Here is a 23,646-nt window from a genome sequence, read left to right as displayed (position 1 = left end):
TTTTTGTAGATAAGTTTGTTTGTACACTTTTGTTTTTACATTCCATGTATAAGCAATATCATGTGATATTTGCCTTTTTCTGTCTGACTTACTTCACTCAGTATGACAATCTCTAAGTCCATCCATGTTGCTGCAAATGGCATTATTTTGTTCTTTTTTATGGCTGAGTAATATTCCATCTTATATACGTACCACTACATCTTTATCCATTCCTCTGTTGATGGACATTTAGGTTGCTTCCATGTGGAGTGCACGTATCTTTTTGAATTATGGTTTTCTCCAAATATATGCCAGGAGTGGGATTGCGGGATCATATGGTAGCTCTATTTTTGGTTTTTTAAGGAACCTCCATACTGTTCTCCACAGTGGCTGCACTAATTTACATTCCCACCAGCTGTGTAGAAGGGTTCCCTTTTCTCTACATCCTCTCCAGCGTTTATTGTTTGTAGATTTTTTGATAGTGGCCTTTCTGCCCAGTGTGAGGAGATAACTAATAAGGATCTACTGTTAAAATAGAATTATCATATGACCCAGCAATCCCACTACTGGGCATATACCCTGAGAAAACCATAATTCAAAAAGAGTCATGTACCAAAATGTTCATTGCAGCTCTACTTACAATAGCCAGGATATGGAAGCAACCTAAGTGTCCATCAACAGATGAATGGATAAAGAAGGTGTGGCACATATATACAATGGAATATTACTCAGCCATAAAAAGAAACGAAATTGAGTTATTTGTAGTGAGGTGGATGGACCTATAGTCTGTCATACAGAGTGAAGTAAGTCAGAAAGAGAAAAACACATACCATATGCTAACACATATATATGGAATCTAAAAAAAAAGGTCATGAAGAACCTAGGGGCAAGACGGGAATAAAGACACAGACCTACCAGAGAATGGACCTCATTGTAATTTTGATTTGCATTTCTCTAATGATTAGTGATGTTGAGTATCCTTTCATGTGTTTGTTGGCAATCTGTATAACTTCTTTGGAGAAATGTCTGTTTAGGTTTTCTGCCCATTTTTGGATTCGGTTTTTTGTTTTTTTGATATTGAGCTGCATAAGCTGCTTGTATATTTTGGAGATTAATCCTTTGTCAGTTGCTTCATTTGCAAATACTTTCTCCCATTCTGAGGGTTGTCTTTTCATCTTATTTATGGTTTCCTGTGCTGTGCAAAAGCTTTTAAGTTTCATTAGGTCCCATTTGTTTATTTTAGTTTTTATTTCCATTTCTCTAGGAGGTGGGTCAAAAAGGATCTTGCTGTGATTTATGTCATAGAGTGTTCTGCCTATCTTTTCCTCTAAGAGTTTTATAGTCTCTGGCCTTACATTTAGGTCTTTAATCCATTTTGAGTTTATTTTCGTGTATGGTGTTAGGGAGTGTTCTAATTTCATTCTTTTACATGTAGCTGTCCAGTTTTCCCAGCATCATTTATTGAAGAGGCCGTCTTTTCTCCATTGCATATTCTTGCCTCCTTTATCAAAGATAAGGTGACCATATGTGCGTGGGTTTATCTCTGGGCTTCCTATCCTGATCCATTGATCTATATTTCTGTTTTTGTGCCAGTACCATACTGTCCTGATTATTGTAGCTTTGCAGTATAGTCTGAAGTCAGGGAGCCTGATTCCTCCAGCTCTGTTTTTCTTTCTCAAGGTTGCTTTGGCTATTCAGGGTCGTTTGTATTTCCATACAAATTGTGAAATTTTTTGTTCTAGTTCTGTGAAAAATGCCAGTGGTAGTTTGATAGAGATTGCATTGAATCTGTAGATGGTTTTCGGTAGTATAGTCATTTTCACAATATTGATTCTTCCAATCCAAGAACATGGTATATCTCTCCGTCTGTTTGTGTCATCTTTCATCTCTTTCATCAGTGTCTTATAGTTTTCTGCATACAGGTCTTTTGTCTCCTTAGGTAGGTTTATTCCTAGGTATTTTATTCTTTTTGTTGCAGTGGTAAATGGGAGTGTTTCCTTAATTTCTCTTTCAGATTTTTCATCATTAATGTATAGGAATGCAAGAGATTTTTGTGCATTAATTTTGTATCCTGCTACTTTGCTAAATTCACTGATTAGCTCTAGTAGTTTTCTGGCATCCTAAAGTAGCATCTTTAGGATTCTCAGGTCATCTGCAGATCATGTCATTGCAGATCATGTCATCTGCAAACAGTGACAGTTTTACTTCTTTTCCAATTTGGATTCCTCTTATTTCTTTTTCTTCTCTACTTGCTGTGGCTAAAACTTCCAAAACCATGTTGAATAATAGTGGTGAGAGTGGGCAAGCTTGTCTTATTCCTGATCTTAGTGGAAATGGTTTCAGTTTTTCACCATTGAGAACAATGTTGGCTGTGGGTTTGTCATATCTGGCCTTCATTATGTTGCGATAAGTTCCCTCTGTGCCTACTTTCTGGAGGGTTTTTATCATAAATCAGTGTTGAATTTTGTTGAAAGCTTTTTCTGCATCTATTGAGATTATCATATGGTTTTTATTCTTCAATTTGTTAATATGGTGTATCACATTGATTGATTTGTGTATATTGAAGAATCCTTGCATTCCTGGGATAAACCCCAATTGATCATGGTGTATGATCCTTTTAATGTGCTGTTGGTTTCTGTTTGCTAGTATTTTGTTGAGGATTTTTGCATCTATGTTCATCAGTGATATTGGCCTGTAGTTTTCTTTCTTTGTGACATTGAGTGGTTTTGGTATCAGGGTGCTGGTGACCTCATAGAATGATTTTGGGACTGTTCCTCCCTCACAATATTTTGGAAGAGTTTGAGAAAGATAGGTGTTAGCTGTTCTCTAAATGTTTGATAGAATTTACCTGTGAAGGCGTCTGGTACTGGGCTTTTGTTTGTGGGAAGATTTTTAATCACAGTTTCAATTTCAGTGCTTGTGATTGACCTGTTTATATTTTCTGTTTATTCCTGCTTCCATCTCGGAAGTTTCTGCTTTTCTAAGAATTTGTTCATTTCTTCCAGGTTGTCCATTTTATTGGCATATAGTTGCTTGTAGTAATCTCTCATGATCCTTTGCATTTCCGCAGTGTCAGTGGGTACTTCTCCTTTTTCATTTCTAATTCTGTTGATTTGAGTCTTCTCCCTTTTTTTCTTGATGAATCTGGCTAATGGTTTATCAATTTTGTTTATCTTCTCAAAGAACCACCTTTTAGTTTTATTGATTTTTGCTATCATTTCCTTCATTTCTTTTTCATGTATTTCTGATGTGATCTTTATGATTTCTTTCCTTCTGCTAACTTTGGGGGGTTTTTGTTCTTTCTCTAATTGCTTTAGGTGTAAGGTTAGGTTGTTTATTTGAGTTGTTTCTTGTTTCTTGAGGTAGGATTGTATTGCTATAAACTTCCCTCTTAGAACTGCTTTTGCTGCATCCCATAGGTTTTGGTTCAGCGTGTTTTCACTGTCATTTGTTTCTAGGTATTTTTTGATTCCCTCTTCGATTTCTTCAGTGATCTCTTGGTTATTTAGTAGTTTATTGTTTAGCCTCCATGTGTTTATATTTTTTACAGTTTTTTTCCTGTAATTGATTCATAGGTCTTCTTTACCTGTGTATGTATTATTTACAGTTTTTTTTTCCTGTAATTGATTCATAGGTCTTCTTTACCTTTTACAAATCTTAGTTCTCTCCCCTCTTCTGAGTCATTTCTAAATTCCTATCCTCCAGGCTGCTAATTCTTTCTTTGACCTAATTTGCCCTATTTCCTAAGCTTGCTAATGCATTCTTCATCTGATTCGTTAAATTATTCATCTCCAGAGTTTGTCTGGTTCTTTTTAAAAATTTCAGTCTCTTTGGTAAATAACTTCTTCTTGTTTATTAATTTTATTCCTGAGTTCACTGAATTGCCTTTCTGAATCTTCTTGTAGCTCATTGAATCTCTTTATAACAGCTATTTTGAATTCTTTTTTAGTCAGATTGCAATATTCTGTGCCTTTGGATTTGGTTGCTAGAGAATTATTGGGGTTTTTGTGGTACCATATTACTGTGACTTTTCATAATGTTTGATAAAATGTGCATTTGAAGTACAGCATACTTTTCTTAGTTGTTTACTTTGATTATTGCAATTCAACAGGTGGCACTATAGCTCAAGCTTTGGTTTCTTTTTACCTGAGTTGGCTCTGGGGCTGCATTTCGGAGGAAGGGTACAACAAACAAACAAACAAACAAACAAAAAACATGACATAGGAAAAGCTAGTGGCAGAGTGAGGAGAGGTGTGGGCTTAGCAACTGTGGCTTATGTAAGCACCACTGAGCAGTAAGAGGATCCTCCAGTAGAGCTAAAATCTCAAAGCAGACAGCAGGCAAAGAATTCCTTCAATGCTCTTTGTTATTCATGTCCACCTCTTTCCCTTTCCTCTCCCTCCCCCAAGTCAAGGAAGTCCCTTCTCAGAAATTCATGCTTCTGGAGAGCAATGGCTCCCTCCAGTTGCAACTAGGTAGCCAGGCAGTAAATCATTCAACACTTTTGCTTTTCACCTCTTCTGTGAGGGAACTTGCTATTGTCACCAGAGGGGAAAGCCCAGCCCCTGCCAGGGTCACCTGGGGCAGGGGAACTCAATCCCTTTCCTCTGCCTCCAAACTCATCTCTATCCTCCTCTTATACTGTGCCTGATTCTCCCATCAGGCTGGTTAGACTTCCACAAATTCTCTGTCTCCTTGTATGTCCACCCTGTTTTGTACTCTTCAGTTTTGCTTCTTCTCCAATTACAGCAAGTGAGAGTGGATCTGTACCCACCCCATCCAAGGTCCTACCAACCCACTTCCTGAAGCATGCATGGATAAAAATTTCCTGGGTGTTCTGGTGTAATGTGCAGAGGCACTTTTGTTCAGATATGAATGACCAATTCATTGTTAATAAAAGGGGAGAGAAAAAAGTATCAATACATACTGACATGACTCTTTTCTTTTTGGTCTTTACTTGATGAGTAGTGGCAGAGGTAATATATTTAACCTGCAAAGATGTTATTGAATAAACAATAGAAAAATAGCCCAGCAGTAAGTAAATAACTTAAGAATCTATGATAAAATCACATAGATTATCCATTTAAAATCATAAGTATGTAAACCTTAATAATACATGGATATTTTACATGAAATTATTATGGACAGAACCCAATCATACACAACTAAATTTCAACTATGTAAATAACATGATATTAGCAAATATTAGAACAAAAGAACAGTACTGTAATTACTTACAGTTTAGGAAGTGACTTGATTCTTTGTATTTGTTATTTAAATTCATAGTAAAATAATTCATAGTAAAAAAAAATAATTCTGGAAAAGGCAAAATAACAGAGACAGGAATAGCATCAGTGGTTGCCAGGGGATGGGTTGGGGGTGGGATTAATGGGCAGAGCACTGAGGAATTTTAGGGAAATGAAAATACTTTGCATGATACCATAATGATAGAAACATGTCATTACATATTTGTTAAAACCCACAAATTTTGCAAACCAAGAGTGAACCCTCATGTAAACTGTAATGTTGAGTGATTATTATGTGTCAATGTATGTTCATCAATTGTAACAAACGTACCACTCTGCTGGGGGATGTTGATAATGGGGGAGACTATGCATTTGTAGGGGCAGAAGTTGTTTGAGAAATCTCTGTACTTTCCTTTCAATTTTGTTCTGCAACTAAAACTTCTCTTTAAAAGTTGTATTAAAAAATAAAAAGTTAAGCTGTTTACCACACTCTCCCTTATCCCAGGTATACATTGTGAACCACCCCCAGCCATATCCAATGGAGACTTCTACAGCAGCAATAGAAACGTTTATCAATATGCAACAGTGGTAACTTATCAGTGTCACACTGGGCCAGATGGAGAAAAGCTGTTTGACCTCGTGGGAGAACAGTCAATATACTGTACCAGCAAAGACAATCAACTTGGTGTTTGGAGCAGCCTTCCTCCTCAGTGTATTTCTGCTAATAAATGCACAACTCCAGAAGTTGAAAATGGAATTAGAGTGTCGGGAAATAAGAGTTCACTTTCCTTAAATGAGATTGTGAGATTTAGCTGTCAGCCTGGCTTTGTCATGAGAGGGTCCAACACTGTGCAATGCCGGGCCAACAACACATGGGTACCTGAGCTGCCAAGCTGCTCCAGGGGTGAGTTTCATCCACTGAGACTCTGCTGGGGGTGTAGGGAGTATAAATTGTAGGAGTTGTTGAAACTAAGGAAAGGGTATGCATGTGTGTGTATAGGCATGCAAGCCTATGAAATTGGGATAAACCCTCTAAACATAATACTAGCTGTACTATCTGTTACCTCTGATAATAATAATTGTCAAGTACTGCTTACTGTGTCCCATCTGTAATGCACCCATTTTATATACATTGTTTAATTTAATACTTAAGCAAGCATATAAGGTAGGAACTATACTTATTCCTATTTGCATTGAGAAAACTGAGTCTTAGGGATGTTAGGGAACTATACCCAGGTCACAGAACTAGTAAATAACAGAGTAAGGCCTAGAATTCAAGAGCCTTTCTGATTGCAGAGCTCAATGATAATGTGTAGTGAAGTGTACTATGAACAATAATGTATGATAACAATGACATTGATCTATCATTGGAGAAGGTCAGAAGGCAAATGAGCCATGGGTTCCGAAATGATAGCATCAGATTAAAAAGCCTTAGACATCAGTCATTCTGTTCCAACTCCCCTATGTTATTACTGAAAACCTTGAGGCTCAGGAAGTGGAAACGACTTGCTCAAATCCAAGCAAATGTTTTCATTTTTATTCCACTGTATACAGTTCAGATTGAGGCTCAAGTGTGTTCTGATTCCCTGAGAACACACCAATTGGTCTGTGGATGGAGGCAGCCAAACTTTTGAGTCAAAATATGCTCTAAACAATATGTTCTCTCTTTTAAAAGTCTATGGCTTTTTTCTTTTAAGGGGATTTTGTTCTTGGTGGCTTCTCTTGTCTTTTTATGCTGAAATGCCTGGCTTAGCAGTGGAATGGGAAGATTCCAGACTGGCACATAGGGACCAAGCAGAAGCTTACAGTTCTCAAGGAGGATCTGGGAAAAAAGATGAAGGGGGATGGGTGACTAACTGTACGATAAGCTAGGTGTGGGGTCTGTTGGATGACACTTGGGCAAAGGTATTCCTTGTTGAAGCCAGAAAGGATAGCTTTCTAGGAAGTGTAAGAGTGGAACAGTCCACCAGCTCTCACAGCTCTGTACTGGATGGACAATCCTAGAAAGCAAAAGGAACATTCTGCTTGTAGTCTTAGGAATGTTTTAGTAGAAAAAACAGAGAAGGTGTTGGAGAAAGATTCATTCTACTCATAGCTCTGCCCTGTGGCCTTAGTTTGCTCATCAGTAAACTGTGGGTACTGAATTAGCAAATCTTTTCTTTTAAAATCCACACTGTATAAATAAGATTTTTAAACTCCCTGGTAGGCACAGGATATAGTAAAAGATATTTCTCCATAATTGACATGTATCTTGCTGTTCTTTCCTCAGTATGTCAACCACCTCCAGAAATCCTGCATGGTAAGCACATCCCAAGCCACAAGGATGACTTTTCCTCTGACCAGGAAGTGTTCTACAGCTGTGAGCCTGGCTATGATCTCAAAGGGGCTGCTTCTCTGCACTGTACATCCCAGGGAGACTGGAGCCCAGAAACTCCCAGATGTGCAGGTGCCTATACTTTCATCTGGTTTGCGGATCAATCTCTTTGTCCCTCACATGGACATCTCACTCCTGTGTTTTCATTCCTAGTGAAATCATGTGCTGACTTCCTGGACCAACTTCCTAATGGACGTGTGCTCTTTCCACCTAATTTCCAGCTTGGAGCAAAAGTATCCTTCATCTGTAATGAGGGGTAAGTGTGACCTGGAATAGAGAACAGGAACACAGTGCTGGGTAGTGACTCTCTTGGGTTCAGGAGTTAATCCAAAAAGTAAGGCTGACCTGTGGAATAGAAGTACCTGGGGAGACTGACTTCTGAGCAGTTTTGAAATGTGTCAGGACCCAGGGGCACCACTATCAGGAGATAAAGAAATTGGCACATGCAATTCAATGTTGAATACAAACATAAATATAGACACTAATCTTGAATTCATGGTTGGAGCTTCAAGTAAATGGGGAAATAGTTGTTTGGAGGCAGATAATTATAGTTCTGTGGGAAATTTACTAACAAAAAGTTTAATGTATAAGACAAGAATTGTTTGCAATGTGATAATCAGGCAAAGGTTGTTTTAGGAAACTAAAAACTAATCAATAGTGGACTTTGTAATAGTATATGGGCAAGTATTTTTAATCCAATCACATCTGTTTGCATCAGTAAAATCTTTGACATTGGAATCATAATGGCCAATATTATTGTTTCAGGTAATATTATTAGTTATTCATGTGGATCTAGGACTCTCAGTAGAATGCACTGTCTGTGGGAGGTAACAAGACTGGGCAATATAGTAGTTATTTTTAATAATTTCCAGGAATCTTTGACTTTTACAAAGTCTGCCACCCAATAATGATGAGCAGATTTCATAAGGACCCTAGGATCTAATAATAATCTGGGCATTTCAGTGGCAGAGACCTCTGTTAGCCTCCTTCTGGCCATTACAGCTGTAGTGGCAAGAAGAAGTGTCGGTTCTTTTCAGATGTTCCCTGCTTTGCTTCCCCAGATCAGGAGCTGTTCTTTCTCATGACCCACTAATGAGGATAAGAGGAATGTCAGAGGACTGTCAGTGAGAGATGGGTGTGGGTCTAGGGCACAGGGGAGAGTCCACCTCTTTGTTCAGGGACTTTTGAGGTGACACTGGGCTATGTTGTTTGTTTGACTATTAAGTGTACAAGTTCTGCTTGCTTTGTCTGTCACAGGACCCCGTAATACTTTACAATACTTTGGCTTCTGAATTTCTGGCAACTACTGAATTCAGGTTCCTAAAGAACTGAGACTTAATGGTATTTAGGCTGAAGTGAGAAAGCTGACCATCTATCAATGAAGAGATGGAGAAATGGGAATTTCTCCCCTACTTGCTACCTTTTTTTTTTTTCCTTAGGTTCCGATTAAAAGGCAGCTCTGCTTCTCATTGTGTCTTGGTTGGAATGAAGAGCCTTTGGAACAGCAGTATTCCTGTGTGTGAACGTGAGTAGAAAGAATAACTCTGCAGTCTGGATATCTCCCCTTATGTTTTTCTAGTATGTTTCACCTCATGGAATCACCTGTTGTCTGGATCTTTATTTAACAAATTACTGGTAAAATACTTCTTTGTTGGCAGAATTTCAAAAAAGGTCTGGCAGGTATTATACATCATGTGTTCATATTACTAATCTGTAAGTCACTAGTTTAATGTCAGTGTTGAATTTTGTGGGGAATATGTGGGGAGAAAGTAGATGACATAACAGTACACCAAAATTTCTTTATTCATTTACTTTTTCAGTTTTATCACCAAGGAGTAATTTCTCTTAAATTTTTATGTCCTTTTATCTTCTCACATATCTGAACTATTTATTCAGCCTCTCATTTTGTTCATGGTATTTATTGAGGAAGGCTTCCCATGTGCCAGGACTTTGAATCTAGAGAGAGTGCTGAATAGTGTTATCCCTGCTCTCACGAGGTTCATTTTCTGTTCAAGGAGGCAGACAATGAAAATAAACCAGTAAACAAATTTAAAAATAGAATATGTAAAATAGTATGTCAAAAAGTGGTAAGTGTTACAGAGAAAAGAAAACATTTTTAGGATAAATTAGTGTGGTGCAGGAAGGTGAGTCAATATTTGAAATGATTAGGTGAGGTGCCCTAAATTTCAATAAAACTCAAATAAAGATTCAGAAATTGATAAATATATAAAAGTGTTCTATGTACAAAAACAATACTGATTTGTCCTACTCTGTTTACTAAGACTTTTTAAAATGCCTTTTCCTGATGACTAGATTGTTCATTTTATTTTGGATTTTGTTAAAATGCTTTGCTAGAAGTCTGTTTGAACATCTTATGGGATTATGGTGGAGCTTTACAAGAACATTCAATATGTATTAAACGCAGATATCAAGCAAGCTCAACCTTCCTGTGACACATAAAGCTGAAAATAAATATATAAGTAAACTGGAAAAACAAGCACCTAGTTATAATCCAGATATGAGAAGTCAATCTTTAGTGTACCCTCACTTTATACACGTTTCTGACAAGATCTGATATCTCTTCCTAAATTGGTACCAGATTAAGAGCATCAAATTAGTTTCAGGGCTGGAACTGCTAGAAACAGATACACTGTTTGACAGAAAGAAATGTCAGCTGATAGCTTCAAAGAAAGAAAAAACAAAAATGAAGAAGAAAAACAGGCTCCCTGAGGCCCTTTAATCTGGCTATAAAGAGCCCTATGGGAATCAATGTATTCTGATGACACTGTTGTATATTTGGTATTGGTACTGATGATAATTGTCTTGAGTCATCAAGAAAAATATTCATCTGCTGAAAATGATAGTCCATGTTTAATAAACTTAACCCAGATTTCCCTAGAATTTCAAATCTTTGAGGGAAAAATCTTGTCTGTGTTGTACCCCATTGTCAACCCAGGATTCTTATGATGCCTGACATAAATTAGTCAATAAAATAGTTGCTGGAAAAAAAATTAATTAACTCCAAATGGATTAAATATTTAGCTACCTGAAGAGCATTTTGTACTTTCATATCAAACTGTAATTTGTCTCACCTGAGTTAGATCCTTCTCAGAGGAAGCCTTACATATTTCAGTTCCATCCAATTTAAGTACGTTGTCATAGAAAAAATGTATTAATACAACAATCACAGGGCATAATTATTTTATAATCCTTTTGATTGAAACTAATGGAACCTAAAACTTTCGTGTTCTTTCTAGAAATCTTTTGTCCAAATCCTCCAGCTATCCTTAATGGGAAACACACAGGAACTTCTCTGGGAGACATTCCTTATGGAGAAGAAATTGGTTACACATGTGACTCCCACCCAGACAGAAGGATGACCTTCAGCCTCACTGGGGAGAGCACCATCCGCTGCACCAGTGACAGTCAGGGAAATGGGGTTTGGAGTGGCCCTGCCCCTCGCTGTGAACTTTCTGTTCCTAATGGTCAGTGCACATTTCCCCATGCCCTAGAAGGATCAGTATGTCTAAGCCAAACCTCCATATTTCTGTAGTGACAGTCCTTTTTGCTTGTGAATATAGCTTTGTTATAAATATGGGACAGAATTACCTGCCAGGTGAATAACAGATGGCTTTAGATGTGCCACACTCTGTCCCAGTTGGGGGTGTTCTGATGACCCTTCCCTCTGGAGTGATGATTGTGGGATGGTGAAGAGAGGAGAGAGTGGAGAGAATCAGTGAAGCCTAGATTTTATAGGGAATATTTTCAAAGCACTGAAAACAAATGCCAAAGAAAACATTGTTATGCCATCTCTACTGAGTTGTCTTTATACTAGATGGATGGGTGTGCAGAGCAAAAAGCACATGTTGATGTTAGTAATATATTTCAGAATTGATGATGTTGTAGAAATAATTAAGGAAACTCTGATATAGGAATTTATCCTACTTTTGTTATTTCTGAGTTCTGCTCCAGCATGTGACTGTATTTTGTTGACCCTTCATCTCACCTTTAGCCAAGGGAACTCAGGATGCCCTGGAGAAGTGGAATGTAAGGTTGTGCTCTTGACCTCTGTAGCTCATTCCTTTTACATATTAGTCTGGCTTTAAACGACAGTACCAGACAATCAGGTGCACTTGTGGCTGTGATTATCCACACGAGCTCCGTCCTCCAGTGAGGACAGAATGCACTGAATTGGTAGTTTGTGGATCCCAGTGGTATTCCCAGCTGATGCAGTTTACAGGTAGAGATTACAGATGGTCCTGTTTAAAGGCTGAGAAGTCTGGCTTTAGAGACTTGGTTTTCCCACTGATCAGCAAACATTTAGTGCGTTGGGACCTGCCTGCCTTGGGTTTTCTTGTGATTCTAATAGACAGAGATATTATTAGTTGTGTTGGAGTGTTCATACTTCTAAGTTTAACTGAATGTCTTTTCTTGTGTTTTGGAGGGAATTTGTTCTTAGCTTGTCCACATCCACCCAAGATCAACAATGGCCACCACATTGCAGGACATGCCTCTCCATATCTTCCTGGGATGACAGTCAACTACACCTGTGACCCAGGCTACAAGTTGGTGGGAAAGGCCTTCATTTTCTGTACACACCAGGGAACCTGGAGCCTGTTTGATCTTTATTGCAAAGGTATTTGGTATTCTTGCCTGATTTTTATTAAATACTGATGCATGAGGCTAATAAGGCTGAGAGATCACTTCTGAGGGGATCATAAAATGAGTATCAATAGAGTTGGAGAAAAACAGAAGAAAAGGTAGGAAGCAAGGCTGTCCAAGCACCCTCAACTCTCCCAAATAAGTAGGAAGAACTTTTGGAATTTCCAGTAGTACAATAGACATCAAACACCAATTTTAAATGCTTTATGGGCTTCTAACTAATAAAATATTTCAGCTCTAAAGGACCTGAGAGAATCACAGGTGGTCCTCACAAAAACCCTTAGGAGATTAATAGGAGACTTAGAAGCACACTTTGTTGTGCGGAATATTGAACCTGAAGCATGGTTAAAAGCAATTAATTCCTAGAATTACTGGGTACAAAGCCTCATTACAATCTCCAGGGCTAAAGGTGAGGTGTTTATTTCCTCTCTTCCCTGGAGCAAGTCTGTTTATAAAAATGACATCTGACTTTAAAATCTTTGTTGGCAATATTCTAAAAAGCTACAAAGTGTGGAAATAAAAATAATATTCTGTGACTAGGCATGATGCTGAGGTCTTTACGAAAGTTATTGGTGTTAGTCTCCAAAACAATCTGATGAGGTGGGATTATTATTTCTGTGATCTTACAGAGGAGGAAATTGAGGTTAAGAGAGATCCAGTAACTAGTCCGTGATCCGCAGCTCAGCAGTGGTGGTGCTAGGACTGGACCCCAGCTCAGCCCCTGCATTTGAACACTGCACTGAACACTGTCTCCTTTTTTTAATGGATTCACACTTTACTATATCTCATAATTACAAAAAGAACCTTAAACACGCATTTTTAAGTTTTAAATTCAAGCATTTACAATACACAAAATTAACACCAATTAGGATTTGAGGCAAGTTACCACAGGAAACATACAGCAGAGATTGTTTGCACCACTTACTAATTCATCTTCAAACTTAAATAAATAAAACCCGAGATTTGCCAGGACCTATCCAAATCTGTAACAGAAAGATGCAAATTACAAAGTACAGCTTGGTTAGACAAGCCATAACAACTCTAGCTATAAAATGTATTCTCTCAATGTGTTTCATAATGCATTACAGTGGTGAATTTTTAATTAGTTAAAAACTTTTTTCAAATGATGACTTTCTAAAACACTTTGGGTAATAAAATTATATAGTTTTCAGCAATAAAGATTGTGGTAAATTACAGACACTGAAGAAAGTTGTAAGGCAAGAATCGAAATTCTGGTGTACGTTCTGCTTTCAGAACACTGTCTCCTTTCAAATGTAGTTCTTTTGATTTTGCAAAACTATAAGTTAAGTGATTTTGCTTTGTTTGTTTCTTTTCTATTCTTGCTTTTTAGAAATACTAGACTAAGGTCAGGGATGAGGCAAGAGAGATTTCAGACATGCATGTGTTTCTAATGTTGAGGAGCAGTTAGTCCTATGGCTGCTGTGGTTATAGGATCTTAGGGCTCTCCCCAACCTAAATCCTTCTTGTCCTCCTAGCCCTCTGATTTAAGAGATAGAGAAAATTAGGCCCGCCACAGAGACGCTCCTGTGTTTATTTGCAAGAGTGGACTGCACAAAATCAGAGTCCCCATGGCTCTGCAGAAACTGGAAAGCTCGTCCCTCCTTGCTTTAGTTACATAAAGAAATATGAAGATTCAGGGAATAGTTCAAAGATGAATTATAAAAATTAAGACTCTGTGATAGTTCTTCTCCTGAAAATAAGAGGGTAATATTCCATTCTCTTGACAGCTGCTTTCTTCTCATGTAAATAAAATTCATTTTGTCTTAATAACTGTCCTCTTTAAACATGGTTTTTAGCAGTCATTCTCTGTCTTTATCATTAGCAAAATCAGCCAGGGAACTTTCTAAAAATATGGAGTCTTTTTTTGAAAATTGAAATGTAATTGATGTGCCATATTATGTTACTTTCACATGTACTACATTGACATTTGCATACTTTATTCAATGACCATCAAAATAAATCTAGTAATCATGTCCCCATACAAATTTATTACAATATTATTGACCATATTCCTTATGCTGTGTATTATATCCCTGTGGCTTATTTATTTCATAACTGGAAATTTGTATCTCTTGATTCCCTTTACCTTTCCCACCCACCCCTCTAGAAACCACCCATTTGTTCTCTGTATCTATGAGTCTGTTATTTTGTTTTGTTTGTTTGTTCTATTTTTTTAGATACCCCATATAAGTGATATCATATGATATTTGTCTTTCTCTGTATGGCTTATTTCACTTACCATAATACCCTCTAGATCCATCTGTGTTGTCACAAATGGCAAGATTTCTTTTTTTATGGCTGAGGAATACTCCATTGTGTGTGTGTGTGTATATATGTATACCTCATCTTCTTTGGATGAAGAATTCATACATTGATGGACACTCAGGTTGCTTCCATATCTCGGCTATCGTAAATAATGCTGCAATGAACATGGGTATGCATATATCTTTTCAAATTAGTGTTTTTGGTTTCTTAGGGTAAATACCCAGAAATAAAATTTCTAGATCACATGACAGTTCTATTTTTAATTTTTTGAGGAACCTCCATACTGTTTTCCATAGTGATTTCACCAACTTACATTCCCACCAACTGTGTACAAGTTCCCTTTTCCCCACATCCTCGCCAACACTTGTTACTTGTTGTCTTTTTGACAATGGCCATTCTGACAAGTATGCATTGGTATCTCAATATGGTTTTGATTTACAGCTCCCTGATGATTAGTGATGTTGAGCATCTTTTCATCTGTCTTTTGGCCATCTGTATGTCAGGTCCTCAGACCATTTTTTAATTGGGTTATTTGGGGATTTTTATGTTGATTTGTGTGAGTTCTTTGTATATTTTAGATATTGACCCCCTTATCAGATATATCATTTGCAAATATCTTCTCCGATTCAGTAGGCTGCCTTTTCATTTTGTTGATAGTTTCCTTTGCTGTGCAAAAGCTTTTCAGTTTGTTGTAGTCCCATTTGTTTATTTTTGCTTTTGTTTCCCTTGCCTGAGAAGACATATCCAAAAAAATGTTGCTAAGACTGATGTCAAAAAGTGTACTGCCTATATATTCTTATAGGAGATTTATGGTTTCAGGCCTTACACTTAATTCTTTAATCCATTTTGAGTCTATTTTGTATATGGTAAGAAAGTAGTCCAGTTTGATTTTTTTATATGCTGCTGTCCAGTTTTTCCAACACCATTTACTGAAAAGACTGACTTTTCCCAGTTGTACATTATTGCCTACTTTGTCATAAATTAATTGGTTATATAAGTGTGGGTTATTTCTTGGCTTTATATTATGTTCCATTGATATATATGTCTGCTTTTTGTGCCAGTACCATACTGTTTTTATTACTGTAGCTTTTTAGTATTTTTTGAAATCAGGGCGCATGATACCTCCAGCTTTGTCTTCTTTCTCAAAATTGCATCGCTCTTCAAGGTCTATTGTGTTTCCATATAAATTTTAGAATTATTTGTTCTAGTTCTGTGGAGAATGCCATTGATATTTTGATAGGGATTGCATTGAATCTGTAGATTGCCTTGTGTAATATGGTCATTTGAACAATATTAATTCTTCCAATCCATGAGAATGGTATATCTTTCCATTTGTTTGTTTTGTCTTCAGTTTCTTTGATCAATGTCTTATAGTTTTCAGAGTACAAGTTTTTAACTCTTTGGTTAGATTTATTCCTTTTTATTTTATTCTTTTTGACACAATTGAAAATGGGATTGCTTTTGCAATTTCTCCTTCTGATAGTTCATATTAGTGTATAAAATTGCAAGAGATTTCTGTGTATTAATTTTGTATCCTGCAACTTTACTGAATTCTTTCATTAGTCCTAATAGTTTTCTGGTGACATCTTTAAACTTTTCTACATATAGCATCATGTCATGTGCAAACAGTGACAGCTTTACTACTTCCTTTCTGATTTGGATACCTTTTATTTATTTTTCTTGTCTGATTACTGAGGCTAGGACTTTCAAACCTATGTTGAATAAAAGTGATGAGAGTGAGCACCCTTGTCTTCTTCCTGATCTTGGAGGAAATGCTTTCAACTTTTCACCATTGAGTATGATGTGAGCTGTGAGCTTGTCATATATGGTCTTTGTTATGTTGCAGTATATTCCCTCTATACCCACTTCGTTCAGCGTTTTTTTAATAAATGGATGTCAGATATTGTCAAAAGCCTCTTCTTCATCTATTGGATGATCATATGATATTTACTCTTTAATTTGTTAATATGGTGTGCCACTTTGATTGATTTTCAGATTGAACCATCCTTGCATCCCTGAGATAAATCCCATTTGATAATGGTAAATTATCCTTTTATTGCATTGTTGAATGCAGTCTGCTAATATTTTGTTGTGGATTTTTGCATCTATGTGTGTTGGACATATTGTCTTTTAATTTCCTTGTGGTATCTTTGCATGGCTTTGGTATCAGGGTGATGCTGACCTTGTAAAATGAATTTAAAAGTATTCCTTCCTCTTCTATTTTTTGGAATAGTTTGAGAAGGATAGGTGTTAAGTCTTTAAATGTTTTGTAGCACTCTCCTGTGAAGCAGTCTGATCCTGGACTTTTGTTTGTTGGGAATATTTTGACTACTGATTCAATTTCATTACTAGTAATCATTCTGTGCCTAGTTTCTATTTCTTCCTGATTCAATCTTGGGAGATTGTACATTTCTAGAACTTTATTTCTTCTAGGTTGTCCGTTTTATTGGTGTCTATTTGTTGCTGTGATCTCTTATGATTCTTTGTATTTCTATGTTGTTGGTTTTAACTACTCCTCTTTCATTTCTGATTATAGTTATTTGGGCCCTTTTTTTTTTCTGGATGGGTCTGGCAAAAGGCTTATCAATTTTGTCTATCTTTTCAAAGAACCAACTCTTAGTTTCACTAATCCTTTATATATTTTTAAATGTCTATTTCATCTATTTCTGCTTTGACCTTTATTATGTCTTTTTTTCTACTGACTTTGGGTTTTGTTTCTTTTTTCTTTTTCTAGTTCCTTTAGGTATAAGGTTAGCTTGTTTATTGGAGATTTTTCTGGTTTCCTGAGGTAGGCATGTATTGCTTTAAATTTCCATCTTAGAACTGCTTCTGCAGTTCTTTAGATAGTTCTAGATATATATCATAGATTTTGGATCATTGTGTTTCCATTTTCATTTGTCTCCAGGTATTTTTTGATTTCCTCAGTGACCCATTCATTGTTTGGTAGCATATTGTTTAGCTTCCACCTGTCTGTGGTTTTTGCAGTTTTTTTCATATGGTTGATATCTCATCTCATAGTGTTGTGGTCTGAAAACATGCTTGATATGACTTCAGTCTTCTTAAATTTATTGAGACTTTTTTGTGACCTACAATGTGTGATGTATCCTGGAGAATGTTCCACGTGTACCTGAAAAGAATGTGTATTCTGCCACTTTTGGATTAAATGCTCTGTATATATCTATTAATTGCATCTGACCTAATGTGTAATTTAAGGCCAGTGTTTCATTATTGATTTTTTGTCTGAATAATCTGTCCATTGATATAAGTAGGATGCTAAAGTCCCCCCCCCATTATTGTATTATTGTCAATTTCTCTTTTTATATTTGTTAATATTTGCTTTATATATTTAGGTGCTCCTCTTTGTGGTATGTGTGTGTATATATATATACACAATTGTTATATCTTCTTGTTGGATTGATGCCTTTACCATTGTGTAATGTCCTTATTTGTCTCTAGTTACAGTCTTTGTTTTAAAGTCTATATTTTCTGATATAAGTATTGCCACCCAGCTTTCTTTTCATTTCCATAAGCATGGAGTATCTGTTTCCATCCCCTTGCTTTTGGTCTGTGTGTGTCCTTACATCTGAAGTTAGTCTCCTATAGGCAGCATCTATCTATATATCTATATCTATATCTATCTATCTATCTATCTATCTATCTATCTATCTATCTATCTATCTATCTAATCTATCTATCTACAGCCACTCTGTGTCTTTTTTTTTCCATGTATTTTGCAACTGGAAGTTTGTACCTCTTAATCTCCCTCACATATTTCTTTCCTCACCCCATTTCCCTCCCCTCTGGCAACCACCTGTTTGTTCTCGGTATCTATAACTCTGTTTCTGTTTTCTTATGTTTGTTCATTTGTGTTTTTTTTTTAGATTACACAATAAGTGAAATCATGTAGTACTTGCCTTTCTCTGTCTGACATGTCATTTAGCATAGTACCTCGAGGTCCATCCATGTTGTTGTAAATGGTAAGATATCATTCGTTTTATGCCTCAGTAATATTCCATTGTGTATGTATACCACATCTTCTTTTTCCATTCATTTATTGATGGGTATTTAGGTTGCTTCCATATCTTGGCTTTTGTGAATAATGCTGCAATGAACATAGGAGTGCATATATCTTTTCTAATTAGTGTTTTCATTTTCTTCAGATGAATGCACAGGAGTGGAATTGCTGTCATGCAGTAGTTCTAGTTTTAATTTTTTTTAATTAATTAATTAATTTATTTTTTCTTTCATTGGGTCTTCGTTGCTGCGTGCAGGCTTTCTCTAGTTGTAGAGACCACGGGCTACTCTTTGTTGTGGTGCACGTGCTTCTCATTGCAGTGGCTTCTCTTGCTGTGGAGCACGGGCTCTAGGCATGCGGGCTTCAGCAATTGTGGCACGCAGGCTCAGTAGTTGTGACTCGTGGGCTCTAGAGTGCAGGCTCAGTTGTTGTGGCACACGGGCTTAGTTGCTCTGCAGCATGTGGGATCTTCCCACACTAGGGCTCAAACCCACGTACCCTGCATTGGCAAGCAGATTCTTAATCACTGCACCACCAGGGAAGTCCCTAGTTTTTAGTTTTTTGAGAAATCTTCATACTGTTTTCCACAGTGGGTACAATTTACATTCCCAACAACAATGCATGAGAGTTCCCTTTTCTCCACATCCTTGCTAACACTTGTTATTTGTTTCTTTTGCTATTAGCCATGCTGACAGGTGCTAGGAGATATCTCACTGTGGCTTTTTTTTTTTTTAAACATCTTTATTGAAGTGTAATTGCCTTACAATGGTGTGTTAGCTTCTGCTTTATAACAAAGTGAATCAGTTATACATATACAATATGTTCCCATTTCTCTTCCCTCTTGCATCTCCCTCCCTCCCACCCTCCCCATCCCACCCCTCTAGGTGGTCACAAAGCACCGAGCTGATCTCCCTCTGCTATGCAGCTGCTTCCCACTAGTTATCTATTTTACATTTGGTAGTGTATATATGTCCATGACACTCTCTTACCCTGTCACATCTCACCCCTCTCCCTCCCCATATCCTCAAGTCCATTCTCTAGTAGGTCTGTGTCTTTATTCCCGTCTTGCCACTAGGTTCTTCATGGCCTTTTTTTTTTTCCCTTAGATTCCGTATATATGTGTTAGCATACTGTATTTGTTTTTCTCTTTCTGACTTACTTCACTCTGTATGACAGACTCTAACTCCATCCACCTCATTACAAATACCTCCATTTCATTTCTTTTTATGGCTGAGTAATATTCCATTGTATATATGTGCCACATCTTCTTTATCCATTCATCTGTCGATGGACATTTAGGTTGCTTCCATGTCCTGGGTATTCTAAATAGAGCTGCAATGAACATTTTGGTACATGACTCTTTTTGACCTATGGTTTTCTCAGGGTATATGCCCAGTATTGGGATTGCTGGGTCGTATGGTAGTTCTATTTGTGTTTTTTTCAGGAACCTCCATACTATTCTCCATAGTGGCTGTATCAATTTACATTCCCACCAACAGTGCAAGAGTGTTCCCTTTCCTCCACACCCTCTCCAGCATTTATTGTTTCTAGATTTTTTGATGATGGCCATTCTGACCGGTGTGAGATGATATCTCATTGTAGTTTTGATTTGCATTTCTCTAATGATTAATGATGTTGAGCATTCTTTCATGTGTCTGTAGGCAATCTGTATATCTTCTTTGGAGAAATGTCTATTTAGGTCTTCTGCCCATTTTTGGATTGGGTTGTTGGTTTTTTTGTTATTGAGCTGCATGAGCTGCTTGTAAATCTTGGAGATTAATCCTTTGTCAGTTGCTTCATTTGCAAATATTTTCTCCCATTCTGATGGTTGTCTTTTGGTCTTGTTTATGGTTTCCTTTGCTGTGCAAAAGCTTTTAAGTTTCATTAGGTCCCATTTGTTTATTTGTGTTCTTATTTCCATTTCTCTGGGAGCTGGGTCAAAAAGAATCTTGCTGTGATGTATGTCATAGAGTGTTCTGCCTATGTTTTCCTCTAAGAGTTTGATAGTGTCTGGCCTTACACTTAGGTCTTTAATCCATTTTGAGTTTATTTTTGTGCATGGTGTCAGGGAGTGTTCCAATTTCATACTTTTACATGTATCTGTCCAATTTTCCCAGCACCACTTATTGAAGAGGCTGTCTTTTCTCCACTGTATATGCTTGCCTCCTTTATCAAAGATAAGGTGACCATATGTGTGTGGGTTTATCTCTGGGCTTTCTATCCTGTTCCATTGATCTATATTTCTGTTTTTGTGCCAGTACCAAACTGTCTTGATTACTGAAGCTTTGTAATATAGTCTGAAGTCAGGGAGCCTGATTCCCCCAGCTCCATTTTTCGTTCTCAAGATTGCTTTGGCTATTCGGGGTCTTTTGTGTTTCCATACAAATTGTGAAATTTTTTGTTCTAGTTCTGTGAAAAATGCCAGTGGTAGTTTGATAGGGATTGCATTGAATCTGTAGATTGCTTTGGGTAGTAGAGTCATTTTCACAATGTTGATTCTTCCAATCCAGGAACATGGTATATCTCTCCATCTATTTGTATCATCTTTAATTTCTTTCATCAGTGTCTTATAATTTTCTGCGTACAGGTCTTTTGTCTCCTTAGGTAGGTTTATTCCTAGATATTTTATTCTTTTTGTTGCAATGGTAAATGGAAGTGTTTTCTTAATTTCACTTTCAGATTTTTCGTCATTAGTGTATAGCAATGCAAGAGATTTCTGTGCATTTATTTTGTATCCTGCTACTTTACCAAATTCATTGATTAGCTCTAGGAGTTTTCTGGTAGCATCTTTAGGATTCTTTATGTATAGTATCATGTCATCTGCAAATAGTGACAGCTTTACTTCTTCTTTTCCGATTTGGATTCCTTTTATTTCTTTGTCTTCTCTGATTGCTGTGGCTAACACTTCCAAAACTATGTTGAATAATAGTGGTGAGATTGGGCAACCTTGTCTTGTTCCTGATCTTAGTGGAAATGGTTTCAGTTTTTCACCATTGAGAACAATGTTGGCTGTGGGTTTGTCATATATGGCCTTTATTATGTTGAGGAAAGTTCCCTCTATGCCTACTTTCTGCAGGGCTTTTATCATAAATGGGTGTTCAATTTTGTCGAAAGCTTTCTCTGCATCTATTGAGATGATCATATGGTTTTTCTCCTTCAATTAGTTAATATGGTGTATCACATTGATTGATTTGTGTATATTGAAGAATCCTTGCATTCCTGGGATAAACCCCAGTTGATCATGGTGTATGATCCTTTTAATGTGCTGTTGGATTCTGTTTGCTAGTATTTTGTTGAGGATTTTTGCATCTATGTTCATCAGTGATATTGGCCTGTAGTGTTCTTTCTTTGTGACATCTTGTCTGGTTTTGGTATCAGGGTAATGGTGGCCTCGTAGAATGAGTTGGGGAGTGTTCCTCCCTCTGCAATATTTTGGAAGAGTTTGAGAAGGATAGGTGTTAGCTCGTCTCTAAATGTTTGATAGAATTCACCTGTGAAGCCATCTGGTCCTGGGCTTTTGTTTGTTGGAAGGTTTTTAATCACAGTTTCAATTTCAGTGCTTGTGATTGGTCTGTTCATATTTTCTATTTCTTCCTGGTTCAGTCTCGGCTCACTGTGGCTTTGATTTGCATTTCTCTGATGATTAATGATGCTGAGCATCTTCTCACATGCCTGCTGGCCATCTGTATGTATTCTTTGGAAAAATGTCTATTCAGATCCTCTGCCCATTTTTTAATCTGATTGTTTGTTTTTTTGATGTTGAGTTGTATGAGTTCTTTGTATTTTTCACCCTTTCTTTGTCTTTTGATTGGAGCATTTAGTCCATTTACATTTAAAGTAATTATTCATAGATATGGACTTATTGCCATTTTGTTAATTTTGGGGGATTGTTTTGTTGTGTAGTTCTTCTTTCTTCTTTTCCTCTCCTCTTTTGCAATTTGATGACTTTCTTTAGCATTATGTTTGGATTCCTTTCTCTCTTTTTTTGTTTGTATCTATTATAGGTTTTGGTTTGTGGCCACCATGAGGTTCATCTATAATAGCTATCTATCTATCTATCTATCATCTATCTATCTATCTATCATCTATGATTACATATAGATGTATATATGATTAATTGATGATCTCTTAAGTTCGAATGTATTCTAAAACCCTGCATTTTTACTCCCCCCCCCAACAATGTTGAATATTTTTGGTGTCATATTTTACATCCTTTTGTTTTGTGTGTCCCTTAGCTACTTATTTTGTATATAGATGATTTCCCTACTTTTGTCTTTTAACCTTCCTGCTAGCTTTATAAATAGTTGATCTACTATTTTGCCTTTACCAGTGAGATATTTTCTTTCATAATTTTCACATTTCTAATTGTGGCCTTTTCTTTTCCACTTAAAGAAGTTCCTTTAACGTTTCTTGTAAAACCAGTTTAGTGGTGCTGACTCTTTCAGTTTTTATTTGTCTGTAAAACTCTCCTTCAAATATGAGTGATAACTTTGCCAAGTAGAGTATTCTTGTTTGTAGATTTTCCCCTTTTATCATTTGATTATATTGTGCCATTCCCTTCTGGCCCGCAAAATTTCTGTTAAAGAGTCAGCTGATATTCTTATGGAGGTTCCCTTGTACACAACTAGTTGCTTTTCTCTTGCTGTTTTTAATATTCCCTCTTAATCTTTCACTTTTTGCCATTTTAATAGTATGTGTTTTGGTGCAAATCTCTTTGGGTTCATCTTGTTTGTGATTCTCTGTACTTCCTTACTTGGGTGTCTGTTTCCTTCCCCAGGTTAAGGAAGTTTTCCACTATTATTTCTTCAAATAAGTTCTCTGCCCCTTGGTCTCTGTCTTCTCCTTCTGGGACCCCCACCATGTGAATGTTAGTATGCTTGATATTGTTCCAGAGGTTTCTTAAACTATCCCCATTTAAAAAAACTTTTTTCTCTTTTCTGTTCAGCTTAAGAGATTTCCATAACTTTTTCTTTCAGATCACTGATCTATTCCTCTGCATCATCTAATCTACTGTTGATTCCTTCTAGTGTATTTTTTATTTCAGTTATTGTATTCTTCCGCTTTGTTTGGTTCTTCTTTATATT

The 23,646-nt window shown here is 36.8% G+C and overlaps 1 protein-coding gene across 1 annotated transcript in view; it reads left to right on the top strand.

Annotated features, from left to right (window-relative positions):
- Positions 1-23,646, top strand: part of LOC137758350 (complement receptor type 1-like) — a 177,308-nt gene that overhangs the window by 128,422 nt on the left and 25,240 nt on the right. Inside the window, exons 47-52 of the mRNA XM_068534455.1 lie at positions 5,731-6,129; positions 7,495-7,671; positions 7,753-7,855; positions 9,039-9,124; positions 10,857-11,084; positions 12,059-12,235. Of these exons, the coding sequence (XP_068390556.1) occupies positions 5,731-6,129; positions 7,495-7,671; positions 7,753-7,855; positions 9,039-9,124; positions 10,857-11,084; positions 12,059-12,235 (1,170 nt within the window). The remainder of the gene's footprint in view (positions 1-5,730; positions 6,130-7,494; positions 7,672-7,752; positions 7,856-9,038; positions 9,125-10,856; positions 11,085-12,058; positions 12,236-23,646) is intronic.

The sequence above is a fragment of the Eschrichtius robustus genome, unplaced genomic scaffold (assembly GCF_028021215.1).
Source record: "Eschrichtius robustus isolate mEscRob2 unplaced genomic scaffold, mEscRob2.pri scaffold_81, whole genome shotgun sequence".
Taxonomy (NCBI): Eukaryota; Metazoa; Chordata; class Mammalia; order Artiodactyla; family Eschrichtiidae; genus Eschrichtius; species Eschrichtius robustus.
The sequence above is the reverse complement of the archived record's forward strand: the minus strand, read 5'-3'. Positions and strand labels throughout refer to the sequence as shown.